Source organism: Giraffa tippelskirchi, chromosome 6 (genome assembly GCF_054371585.1).
Source record: "Giraffa tippelskirchi isolate mGirTip1 chromosome 6, T2T-mGirTip1v1.2.pri, whole genome shotgun sequence".
Taxonomy (NCBI): domain Eukaryota; kingdom Metazoa; phylum Chordata; class Mammalia; order Artiodactyla; family Giraffidae; genus Giraffa; species Giraffa tippelskirchi.
In genome coordinates, this window is record NC_137280.1 from 89,664,590 (window position 1) to 89,677,301 (window position 12,712).

General features: G+C 38.9%; 1 protein-coding gene across 10 annotated transcripts in view; it reads right to left on the reverse strand.

The window, feature by feature from the left end:
- Window positions 1–895: 895 nt before the first annotated feature.
- LOC145511401 (uncharacterized) overlaps window positions 896–12,712 on the reverse strand; it is a 36,613-nt gene continuing 24,796 nt past the window's right edge. For 7 of the 10 annotated variants that reach the window (XM_081504578.1, XM_081504582.1, XM_081504577.1 and 4 more), the window contains 3 exons: window positions 5,417–5,543; window positions 5,175–5,235; window positions 896–4,792 (listed from right to left, as the gene is read on the reverse strand). In XM_081504578.1, the coding sequence (XP_081360704.1) occupies window positions 3,145–4,792; window positions 5,175–5,235; window positions 5,417–5,543 (1,836 nt within the window). In that variant the 3' untranslated portion in view covers window positions 896–3,144. The remainder of the gene's footprint in view (window positions 4,793–5,174; window positions 5,236–5,416; window positions 5,544–12,712) is intronic. The other 3 variants (XM_081504585.1, XM_081504587.1, XM_081504584.1) reach the window with 2 other exon arrangements.

Consider the following 12,712-nt stretch of genomic DNA (forward strand, 5'->3'; position numbering starts at 1 on the left):
GGCCCCAGCCCTCTACAGACACACATTCCCAGTGTCCTTATTATCCTATAGCATTGATTACTTTAAAAAAAAATATTTTTGGTTGTGCTAGGTCTTTGTTGCTGCACGCAGGCTCTAGTTGCGACGAGTGGTGACTACTCTTCGTTGTGGTGCCACGAAGGCTCTAGACATGCCAGCTTCAGTAGCTGTGGCACCAGGATTAGTTACTCTGAGACATGTGGGATCTTCCTGGAGCAGTGATTGAACCCACATCCTCTTCACTGGCAGGCAGATTCTTATCTGTTATACCACCAAGTAAGTCTGCGTTGTTTTCTTTCTTCACAGCCCTAATTTTCATTTATAAACCCAGACTGTGCTGTTTATTAACCATCTCTTTCCCCCTAGAAATTTGAATACCAGGATTTCAAGAACTTGTTTCATGCCCGTATGTCTAGAGCATACAGTGCCCTATCTATGCTAAATTGTGTATGTTTTTAGCCTACAGTGCCTAGTAGAAGAGTGATGCTGAAAAATGAGCATCAAGAGCATGGTTTCTGAGCAAGAAAGCCTTGCTTGGAATAGTAACTTTGTCTTTATCCCTTGTTAGGTTTGTGTTGTTGACCAATTTATCTAAACTCGTAAAACCTCAGTTGATTTGAAATTTTGAAAAAGAGATGATACAACCTATTACCATTTATGGTTTGTGGCCATCCTTATGATTTGTTCCCCTCTTCTTTTTGAATACAAGTGTGAATCTGGTAGTTTTTTAAAAATTAAATTTTATTTTCTTATTGGAGTATAGTTGCTTTACAGTGTTGTGTTAGCTGCTGCAGTACAATGAAATGAATCAACTATAGGTATACATATATCCCCTCCAACCTGGTAGTTTTTGGCAAGAAGGCACTAACAAAAAAAAAAAGATTGAAAACTTTAATTAAGAACAAATGAGAAATCCATTTCATGACAAAAACTGTAACTATGGAAAAATAAAATCTGCCTAAAGAAAAATATACATGGTAATACTGAGTTAAAATGTTTAACGATTAACCTGAAAAAAACACCAAGTTGATGTAAAAGTCCACAATTACAATGGGATGTTTAAATATATCCTAATATTTGTTAGTATAGAAGTTTTTTGAAAGAGTTAACAAAACAGTTCTTCAGAAAAATCTACAGAAGCATTAGACCTAAAAAACAAACAAAAAAAAGGAACATCATTTTCAGTCGCATACAATTAAACATAACTGAAAATGTACTGAGGAATTATGTTTAACTAACTATGAGTAACTGGAAATAGCTACAGTTTATCTGATAAGAGGAAGATGGTGATCCTCACATGGAAGGACTGGGCCACAGATATCACTGAGGAGTGCAGGAGAGGAAAACACAGCAGGATCATGTGGTTCCTTCTGATTGCACCATCATAGCTGTTGTTGTGGAATCAGGAGCACTAGCAGGATCAACAGAACCAAGGGCTTACTACACAAATTAGACTCATACAGATACAATATAGAGAAGAGGGGAGTCAGTGCATCACAAAACTTTCTCAACCACAACAGTCTTAAATTTGTTGCCCAGTGGACACATGAGCACTTACAGGAGACTCCAAACTGTGATGGATCTTTGTTGTGGAACAGGTCTGAGAAAGTGGAAGTCATGTAGGTGGGGGTAACCAGGATACTTTGGACTGGCTGGGCCAAGAATCAGGAAAACGGGCTGGAACCAGGTATATGTGAAACTCCTATGTGGCTCAAAAACTAAGGCCTTCTTCACTTTGCCTTCCAGATGTCACGCAAAGGAGGCTAGTGGTGAATTCTAACATGGAACCCTAAAAAGAACAGGTTCTAGAAAATGTAGGTCACAGCATATTACTCATATGCTGTGAGTAATATGAGTGTGTCTCATACACACTCTAAGAGACCATCTCCAATTCTACGTTTTATGGTCCTCTCACAGGTCTCTCTTCTTTTCACAAATATAAAGATTTACTGATCTGTTAGTGTTATTACAAAAATAAATAAAAGTTTAAATGTTAATAGCATGACATTTCTAGCTACTTTTTAATCTTATAGACTTGAAGCCCTGCGAGAGGAGAAACCACATCAGTTATGTTCACTGTTAGATTCACAGCACAGGCACATACTAGGTGCTGAATATGAATGGAGGGATGGTAATGCCACTAGTTGACTTCAGAGATATCATATAAGTATTCTAATTGCATTATGGGTAAAAGAGACCCTAAATGGTGATATCAGAATACTGTAGGAGGATTTTTTAATGTGCTTTTGGGGGAAAAATGTCACTACAGTGCAAAGGTATTGTAGTTATAAATTTAAATCTAAAATAACCAAACTTGCAAACAATGTAAAGGTGCTTCATTTAAGTATGCAGGTGATGTCAACATGGGTCTCTTTTCTTAATGTAAAAGCCCATTACCCAAATCACAGTCAGATGGAATGACCGAGTTGAGAGAAAAGGTGTAACTAAGTCAAATAAGATTATACTCTATGATAAACTTTGCATACTTACAACTTTATGCCAACTATTTATTAGCAAGGAAAATGGAAAAAGGCTCTTTTGACAAAAATTTTTCTAATGAAAGAGGAATACTTACAGTGGGTAAGAAATATCCAGTACCTGCACAGGAAGCCAATAGGAAAATCCCAACAACTACCAGTGTCATTATTCCATGACCCCTTTACTTACAGAACAATTTAAAAATTATATATTTTGGCACATTATATACTGTTAGCACATTACACTATATTCCAATTCACCCATGGTGCCAACAGATTTCAAAATGGAAAGACAAAAGTTCTATAAGCTAGTTTAAGGAAAAATACTACCCACTAAGCTTGCTAAGTTCTATTGCTTAAAGAGTTTTTACAGAATTGTTTCAACTCAGTCTTCATTTGCAAGGTTAACAAGTAGAATCCATAACTAAAGGCTGAGTTTCAGAATAAGCCACTAATAAAGAGGATATAATTTTAACTTTTAAAACATTTCCTTCATGTGAATCTTCTGGAGTACTATTATATGTTAATTAATCCACATCAGGCTTTCCCATGTTATTTACACTTTACAGCATTTCTCTCCAGTAGTTTTCACATGACGTTGAATGTGTTTGTTAAGCTACAAAACTCTGCTGTATTTATCAGTTATAATTTATCTAGTGTGCATTCTCATGACATGTTTATGTAAGGATGTGGGCCAATTGAAGGCTTTCCCACAGTGTTTACATTCAAGAAGTTTCTCTCCAGTGTGAATTCTCTCATGACTTCTGTATGAACTGGGTCGACTAAAGGCTTTCCCACAGTCTTTACATTTATATGGTTTCTCACCAGTGTGCACTCTCAAGTGACCTCGAAAGGTTGTGCGGTAAATGAACGCCTTCCCACATTCCTTACATTCATAGGGTTTCTCTCCAGTGTGAGTTCTTTCATGTACTTGAACATAACTGGAACAACTGAAGGCTTTACCACATATTTTACAATCATAGGGTTTCTCTCCTGTGTGAGTTCTTTCATGTATTCGAAATGAACTAGGACAATTAAATGCTTTCCCACATTCCGTACATTTATAAGGTCCATCTCCAGTGTGCGTCATCATGTGTCTTCGAAAGCTTGTGAGAGAAACGAATGCTTTCCCACATTTCTCACATTTATAGGGTTTCTCCCCAGTGTGAGTTCTTTCATGTATTTGCAAACCTAGAGGAGAACTGAAGGTTTTTCCACACTGCTTACATTCATAGGGTTTCTCTGCAGTGTGAGTCCGCTCATGTCTTCGAAAGGAAGTGGGACAACTGAGGGCTTTACCACACTGCTTACATATATATGGTTTCTCGCCAGTGTGAGTTCTCACGTGGACTTGAAAAGTGGTGAGCCAGTGGAAGGCTTTTCCACATTCCTTACATTGATAAGGTTTCTCTCCAGTGTGAGTTCTTTCATGTGTTCGAAATGAACTGGAACAACTGAAGGCTCTACCACATTGTTTACATTCATAGGGTTTTTCTCCAGTGTGAGATCTTTCGTGTATTCTGTAAGAACTGGGACAATTGAATGCTTTCCCACAGTCCTTACACTTATAAGGTCCAACTCCAGTATGTGTTATCATGTGTCGCTGAAAACTTCCAAGAGAAATAAAGGCTTTTCCACATTCCTTACAATCATAAGGTTTCTCTCCAGTATGAGTTCTCTCGTGTTTCCGAAGAGAACTGGGACAACTGAAGGCTTTACTACACTTCTTACATTCATAGGGTTTTTCTCCAGTATGAGTCCTTTCATGGCTTCGAAAGGAACTGGGACAACTGAGGGCTTTACCACATTGCTTACATTCATAGGGTTTCTCTCCTGTGTGAGTTCTTTCATGTGTTTGAAAGGTTTGATGGTATCGAAAGGCTTTTCCACACTGTTTACACTGATACGGTTTCTCTCCAGTGTGAGTCCGTTCATGTTTTCGAACAGATTGACGATATCTAAAGGATTTCCCACATTCCTTACATTTATAAGATTTTTCTATACCATGATTACTTTCATGTTTTTGGAAAGGCTGGAGATAACTGAAGGCTTTCCCACATACTCTACATTTATAAGGCTTCCTTCCATATTCCTGATACTTGGATGGTTTGGGTGCAGTGTGAGATCTCAGGTGCCTATTAAGGGATGAACGACTCATGAAGACTTTTCCACACACACTGCATTCCCATGGTTTAGTAGAATTTTTCGTGTTCAGATTAAGATTTGGAATAAGGCTGCTGTTTTCTCCACATTGACTACCTTCTTTACTTTCACAGAGTCTCTGTAATATATGACTTCTGTTAAAAAAGAAATTAGAAGCACACTGTTAATGATTTTTTTAATGATTTTATAATAAATACTAGTATTACATTTTTACCATTCACAAGCAAAGTGCAGGGTTTTTTGCACTATATAGTTTTTAAAAGTGAATATACTAAATGCTCTATAAGAAAGCTCAACCACTGCTATTATCATAGTGATATTTATATATGCAGTCTCTGAATATGTTTCAAAGTAAACTATTTGGGAAACAACATCCATGACATAAGAAAACATTTTTGGTTAAAATTTTCTGACAAATAATTTGAAACTGGGCCCTTTTGTTTCCACTTGTTTTTAAATTTTCATGACACGAGATTCCCATGTGGGACACTGCTTTCCATTTTAAGTACAACTCACCTCAGATTTCTTTCCTGGTTTTTGTACTGATCTTCAGTGTTATGGTCTTCCCATTTATCCCCTAAAATGCAGACCCCAAAAGATCAGTAAATTATAGGAAAATTATTACTTCACAGGTCTATGATGACCTCAAACTATGATTTATTTACCAAAGAATTCCCTTTCCCTGTTCCAAATCTGAGAACAACACTGATGGGCAGGAAGCACTTGTTCTCTAAGTGAAGGAATGTCATCATCCTTACTTATTAAGGCCAGGTTACTCAAAGTTTCCCGCATCACTTCTCTGTAGAGTTTCTTCTGTGAAGGCCCCAGCAGAGCCCACTCCTCCAGGGTGAAGTTCACGGCCACATCCTCAAAGGCCACTGGGTCCTAAAACATCACAAAAATGTGTACAGGAAGATGGGTGAGATGGACGGTACTGGGAATCTGTAGTCCATTCATAAGTTTACATGTGCTGCTGTTATGAAACTTACTTATTTTGTGACCTGATAATCAAAATTCTTACTCTTTACCACTTCCTCGCAAACTTAACAACATCATGAACACATACATGGAAATTATTTCTAAATTTTTACTATGATCACTTAAGTCTTATTATTCTCTAATGGTAGGATCCAGAGCATGCTGGAGGAGTGTGAACTCCAAATGAAAGAAATATTTCCATTTTAAGACTGTCAGTTCTGCGTGAGAATAACTCATCTCCTTTAATACCCACCATATCACACAATACTCCATTAAGCACAGGGTCACATATGCATGAGGTTTTAATGGAAAAAAAACAGTGAAGAACTGAAGTTTTTTCTTCTTCTCCCATCATCAAACATGACAGGCCAAGAGGCCTATGTAAATCCAGCTTATTGGTAGGCCCAGTTGGCCATACTGTTCTGAAGTAATCCAGGCTACTAGAAGCAGTCATATGTAGGGGACTTCCCCGGTGGTCCACTGGCTAAGACTTCACACTCCTGATGCAGGGGATGGGTTCAGTCATTGGTCAAGGAACTAGATCCCACATGCCACAACTAAAGATCCCATGTGCTACAACAAAGACCCAGCACAGCCAAATTAAAAAAAAAAAGTAGTAGTGGTCAGATAATGAATGAAAATAATCTTGTGGGAAAGTATCAACTTTTACTTACTTGACAGAGATTCAGTAATTCCTTTTTATTTCACAATCCTATTTCATGGGACTAGAAAGCTATTCTGAAGTTAGTGCCCAGGCATGAGAGAAGGCAGAGCAGCTTCATACCATCTTTACCACATCTATGTGCATACACTGTGAAGATAAGATGCCAGAAGAGCCTTTTCTGGCAAAATCATAACAATGTACCCTGGACCCTGAGGAACTGAATAAGAACTGCTATTTGCAAGGGAGTCCGCTGAAGACCACAATGGCTTGATGGTGAATGTGCCCATCATTATAAAATACAAAGGGTTCAGTAGTGCTTTCCTCTAAAAGAACATAAAGCTTCCCTTCTCCAGTTATAGGAGGCAATGATTCTCAACCAGCCACTCACTCAAGAGGCAGCCTCCCCACTGCTCTCATTTCCACAACCTCCAGTGGTGCACAGGAAAGTAACAGCCGAGCCTCTGGGCAGAGGAATCTCTCAGCCCTAAACGCTGGTCTCTGTAAAAGGTCACCAGTAACTAACCTACTGATATCCACATGGACGAGACAGAGAGAAGGTTCCCGCACAGTCATTACAATGGTAGGATTTCTTCATTTAGTTAAGGAACGGAACAAGAAATCCCCATTTCTTGTTTTTCTCACAGGAATTGATGGTCTGAAAATGGAAACACGTCTTTCATTTGTGTAGCATTTCTCTCAAGGTGCCCTGGACCCTACCATTATAGAACAGTAAGACTTTTAGTGATCAGAGAAGAAATGGAGAAATAATTTTCACGTGTTCATGTTGTTGTTAAACCTGTGAGGAAGTAACCACTTCCTGTTTGGGTCAGCTCTAATTACTCTTTCCATAGTGGGTTTACAGTGCTTGCTCCTAATGGTGTCCTGTTACAAAGTGTGCAGAAGAGAGTCACACTAGCAGGCCTGGGAGGGCTGATTCTTAGGAATGCCTGCTCAGTGTTTGTCCTTTGTTGGTTATCTGGGAACTGGGATTTACAAGTGACCCGATCAAACTAGGGCTTCCCTGGTGGCTCAGACAGTAAAGAATCTGCCTGCAATGCAGGAGACCTGGGTTTGATCCCTGGGTTGGGAAGATCCCTTGGAGAAGGGAGCGACGACCCACTCCAGTATTCTTGCCTGGAGAATTCCATGGACAGAGGAGCCTGGTGGGCTACAGTCCATGGGGGTCTCAAAAAGTCAGACACAACTGAGCGACTAACACTTTCACTTCATTTTCCACCAACCTAACTGGTAAGAATGGCTTGGTGTGTCTCAACTGTTTATAGTACATCACAAACTCTCTTCATTCTCAGTGTCTGAATTTTGTTACGCTCAGCAGAGAGAACTTATGTGATCTGCCCCTCCAAATCACTCTTGGGTATTGTTTCTAATGAGCTAGTATTTTACATGTATTGTCACAACCTGCTGCTTGTAGGATTAAGCCCCTCCTATGTGATTACACTAGGAAAGAATATCTAGAAGCTTGCATCTGGCTTCTTTAAGAACACATTTAAGTAGAATGAATGAGGTATTTAATAATCCTCATGGAAAAATTTTATTTTTGTTGGATAACATTAAAGGAGATAGATGAAAATACGAAAGATGTTCTTGATGTTACCTCTACAGAAATAAATCTAAAACAATCTGTTATCTAACTGGGAAATGCATTGTATCATTCCCCTGTATTCCATGGACAATAACCAATTCATTATAGATGTAAATGTGAACAATAAAACTGGGACACTTTTAGAAGTCACAGGTAAATGCTTCATTGATCCAAAAATAGGTAGAACTTTCTCATTTAAGAAAAAGAAAAAACAGCCTTGAAGCAAGAACCTGACCAATGCAAACATATTAAAACTAAGGGAGTTATAAGACAAAAGATAAAAGAAAATACATGTGATGTTAAAAGGTTAGTATGTGAAGTAAGATGGACACCATAGTTTTAAAATAATGGGAAAATAACCAAAACCTGTTTAACAGAAGATGAGAGACCACACATGAAAAAATGTCCATCTGCTTAGACCCAGAGGGATCGGATGGGGAGGGAGGTGGGAGGGGGGTTCAGGATGGGGAATACATGTAAACCCATGGCTGATTCATGTCAGTGTATGGCAAAAACCACTACAATATTGTAAAGTAATTAGCCCCCAGCTAAAATAAATAAATTTATTTAAAAAAAAAGAAAGAAAAAATGTCCATCTGCTTAGTAATAGGGAATAATGATGCAACATGTCAAGCAGATTATATTTCACTCTAAGGACAAAAATTAGTTAACTAAATAATCCCAAGTGTTGATGACCATAGACGACAAATATGTAAATTAGGCATGAATAGAGGAAGCATCAACTGATGCACTCCACTGCCATTTCCTGTAAATCTGAACTTGATCACCGTCAGTTGTCCTCCAGTGTCCAGAGAATTTACGTGTATTTGTACTTGGAGACTGATACAAGAATATAGAAAATATATTTCCAATGAGATTAAAAATTAAACCAGGAGGAATTTCCTGGTAGTCTAGTGGTTAGGACTCCACGCTTTCACTGCCAAGAGCCCTGGGAACTAAGATTCCACAAGCCACTCAGCATGGCCAAAAAAAATACATAAATAAGTAAACTGGAAAAAGTCCAAACCCCATAACCACTGCAATGGATGAGTACCTTGACTGGCCCACAGTCTCAGACACTAGGTGTGTATCAAACATCTGCTGCTAAAAATCAACCAAAAAACATTTTGAATGTAATTTAATTAATATTTACTGAAAGGTCAAAGGAGACAAAACTAAACACTGTGTAGTGAAAAGAGCAGATGGTAAAGGTATATGACTAAAGAATCAACAGAGATCCTCTATGGGCAGCATGGAGATGAGCTGGGGAGCAGAACATCAAGAGACTCTAAAAACTGCCCAAAAGCCCACTTATGAATCTTCACGTTTACAAAGATGTTTATACTCTTATTATTACTAGATAGTCCAATAAAGCATTTTGTACATTCTTTTTTGGAATATATGTGATGATTAAAAAAAAAGGAATTAATGAAGTTTGGAGAAGAACATAATTTTACTGTGTTTGCCCTGTGATGTGGCAAACTGAGTTTTAACTCAGATTCTGGCAGCAAAAACTGCTAACAAGACAGAGGTCTATTTTGAAAGAATTGGTTACATAATCTCACCTCTGCATTTACTTTTTAAAAATAAAGGGTGGGGCTTCTCTGATGGCTCAGTAAATACGCCTTCCAGTGCAGTAGACACAGATCCCTCATCTGGGAAGATCCCACATACTGCACAGCAACTAAGCCTGTGTGCCACAACTACTGAGCCTATGCTCTAGAACCCACATACTGCAGCTACTGAAGCTGACGTGCCCTAGAGCCCACACTCCACAAGAGACGCCACTACAATGAGAGATGTGCGCACTGCCAATGAAGAGTAGTTCCCCTCTCATCATAGCTAGAGAAGGCCCGCAGACAGCAAGGAAGAGCCAGCGCAGCCAAAAATAGATTATCTGTGTATTTAATAAACAAATAAAAGGTGACATGAACTGGTATAGAAAGAGGTGAAGGATTTTTCAATAGAATAATTAAGTAGTGTTGCAGCATAAAAACCACGTTCCCTCTTCTGTAAGTCTTATAGTTTCCTGCACAAGCATGTGGACTGCATCTAAGATTTGGCTCAGATGTCTAGACTGATGACAACATGCAAATGTCAAGAGTGTATGACACTTTTTATTTTTACAATGGAAGTGTCTGGTGGGGAGGGTGGGCTTCTCAAGCATGGGAAATGCCTTCAGAGAGCAAGATAAGGCGCCTGGCCTGGGTTGTTTTTTTTTTTTTTAATTGAGATTAGAGGGTAGGCTAGGGTGAGAGTTTGCATACTCCCAGGCAGAAACTACCATGGACTTACTTGCTTGCCAGCGCCAAAGGCAGGAACCCTCAGGTTTTCTTAGCATTTTGTACAGATGTGGGGCACAAAGTGGAATAAGGAGGGATAAAAGTACAAAGCTGTCATCAGACGAGGATGGACATGTACACCCTGCTATATTTAAAATGGAAGACCAACAAGGACCTACTGTATAGCACACGGGAACTCTGCTCAATGTTGTGTGTGTGGCAGCCTGGATGGGAGGAGAGTTTGGATGAGAACAGATACATATATGTGTATGGCTGAGTCTCTTTGCTGTTCACCTGAAACTATCACAACAGTGTTTGTTAATCGGCTATACTACAACATAAAATAAAAAGTTAAAAAAAAAATTGAGGTCAGAGACTTCCGGTTCCTGTTCGGTCGTGTAAGGAGTTTAGAAGCTAGCATTAGCATCCTCACAAGATAATAACCAATTAACTAAATACCAACAACTCTTCTTACACCCAGAACCATCAGATAATTTAGGTCATGGGGAAACTGCTGTCTCCAAAATCAGCGAGACAAAAAAGCAGCCATTTAAAAATATGCCCAGGATATTCCTGCTCTCCAAATGTCAGAGTAGAGGACAAAAAAGCTTGTGACAGTGATGGGTCTTTTCCCCCTCCTTACATCAAATATGTGGCATCTCTTAACATTACTGCTCCAACTCTATGTCATCAAAATATGTGTCCACCCATTCAGGTCAACGCTAACGCTCTCTGGAGTTAGCATTAGACTTCACAGATTGAATACTCACTGGCACAAGACTGCCCCCATTTAAGCTGCTGGCCACACACAAGGCGCCTGGGCTACTGACATTTCTACCCAGCTGCCTGTACATTCATTGAGCCCCCTTGACACTCCCTCAGGTTTGCTAATTTACTGGAATAATTCTGAGAACTCAGGAGGATGCCTGGCTTACTATGATTGGTTTATGATAAAGGATACAACTCAGGAACAGCCAAATGGAAGAGATGCATAGGGAGAAATGTGGAACAGAGGGTGAGGGGGTGGGGTCAAGAAAACAAAAGCAAAAGTTAACTAATCGGACCTAATCAAACTTACCATTGACAAAGAAACGATTGAGAAAACGAAAAGTTTTCTTGAATTAGAAAGATATTTGTTAATGACTGATAAGGGGTTAATATCCAAAATACAGAAACAACTCATACAACTCCCAGAAAAAAAATAACCTGATTAAAAACTGGCAAAAGGGGGACTTCCCATGTGGTTCAGTGGTTAAGACTCTGCACTCCCAACACAGGGGCACGGGGCACGGGTTCAATCCCTAGTTGGGGAACTAAAATCCGTGCTGCATGGTGCAGCCAAAAAAAAAAAAACTTTTTTAAAATGTGCAAAATACCTGAGTAGATATTTTTCCAAAGAAGGCACAGAGATGGTAAACTGGCATATGAAAAGATGCTCAACATCACTAGTCACCAGAGAAATGCAAATCAAGACAATTAGAGATCCCATCACACCTGTCAGAATGGACACCATTAAGAAGACCACAAATAACAAATGTTGGTGAGGATGTGGAGAAATCAGAACCCTGAACACTCTTGGTAGGAATGTAAATTAGTGCCAACTAATAGGGAAAACAGTGTTGAGGTTTCTCAATAAACTTAAAATAAAACTACTGTTGTTGTTTAGTCACTAAGTCATGTCCGACTCTTTGCGACCCCATGGACTGTAGCCCATCAGGCTCCACTGGCATGGCATTTCCCAGGCAAGAATACTGGAATGGGTTGCCATTTTCTTCTCCAGGGGATCTTCCCAACCCAGGGATCGAACCTGCATCTCCTGCATTAGCAGGTGGATTCTTTACCACTGAGCTACCAGAGAAGCCCAAGAACTACCATATGATCCATCAATTCCACTCCTGGGTATATGTCTGAAGGAAATGAAAACACTTTCAAAAAGATACACACTCCCCAGTGTTCATAGCAGCATTATTTAAAACAGCCAAGATATGGAGGCAACCTAAATGTCATCCATCAACAGATTAATGGATAAAGATGTGGTACATATATACACTGGAATATTTCTTGGCAATAAAAAAGAATGAAATTCTGCTATTTACAACAACATGGATAGATGGAGGGTACTATGCTTAGTAAGTCAGTCAGACTGAGAAAAACAAATACTGTATGGTTTCACTTACATGTGGATTCTAAAGGAAACAAATGAAAATAACAAAACAGAAACAGCCTCACAGATAGAACAAACTAGCAGTTACCAGTGGGGACAAGAAGTAGGGAAGGGAGATAAGGGTAGGAGATTAAGAGGTACAAATGTATAAAATAAATAAGCTACAAGGTAAGGTTAGCAAATGTAAGCTTTTATATATAGAATGGATAAACAACAAGCTCCTACTATAAAGCACAGGCAACTATATTCAATATCCTATGATAAACCATAATGGAAGAGATATTAAAAAATATGTAAGAGACTCACTTTGCTATACAGTAGTAACTACAACATTATAACTCAGCTATACTTTTAAAAAAAAAT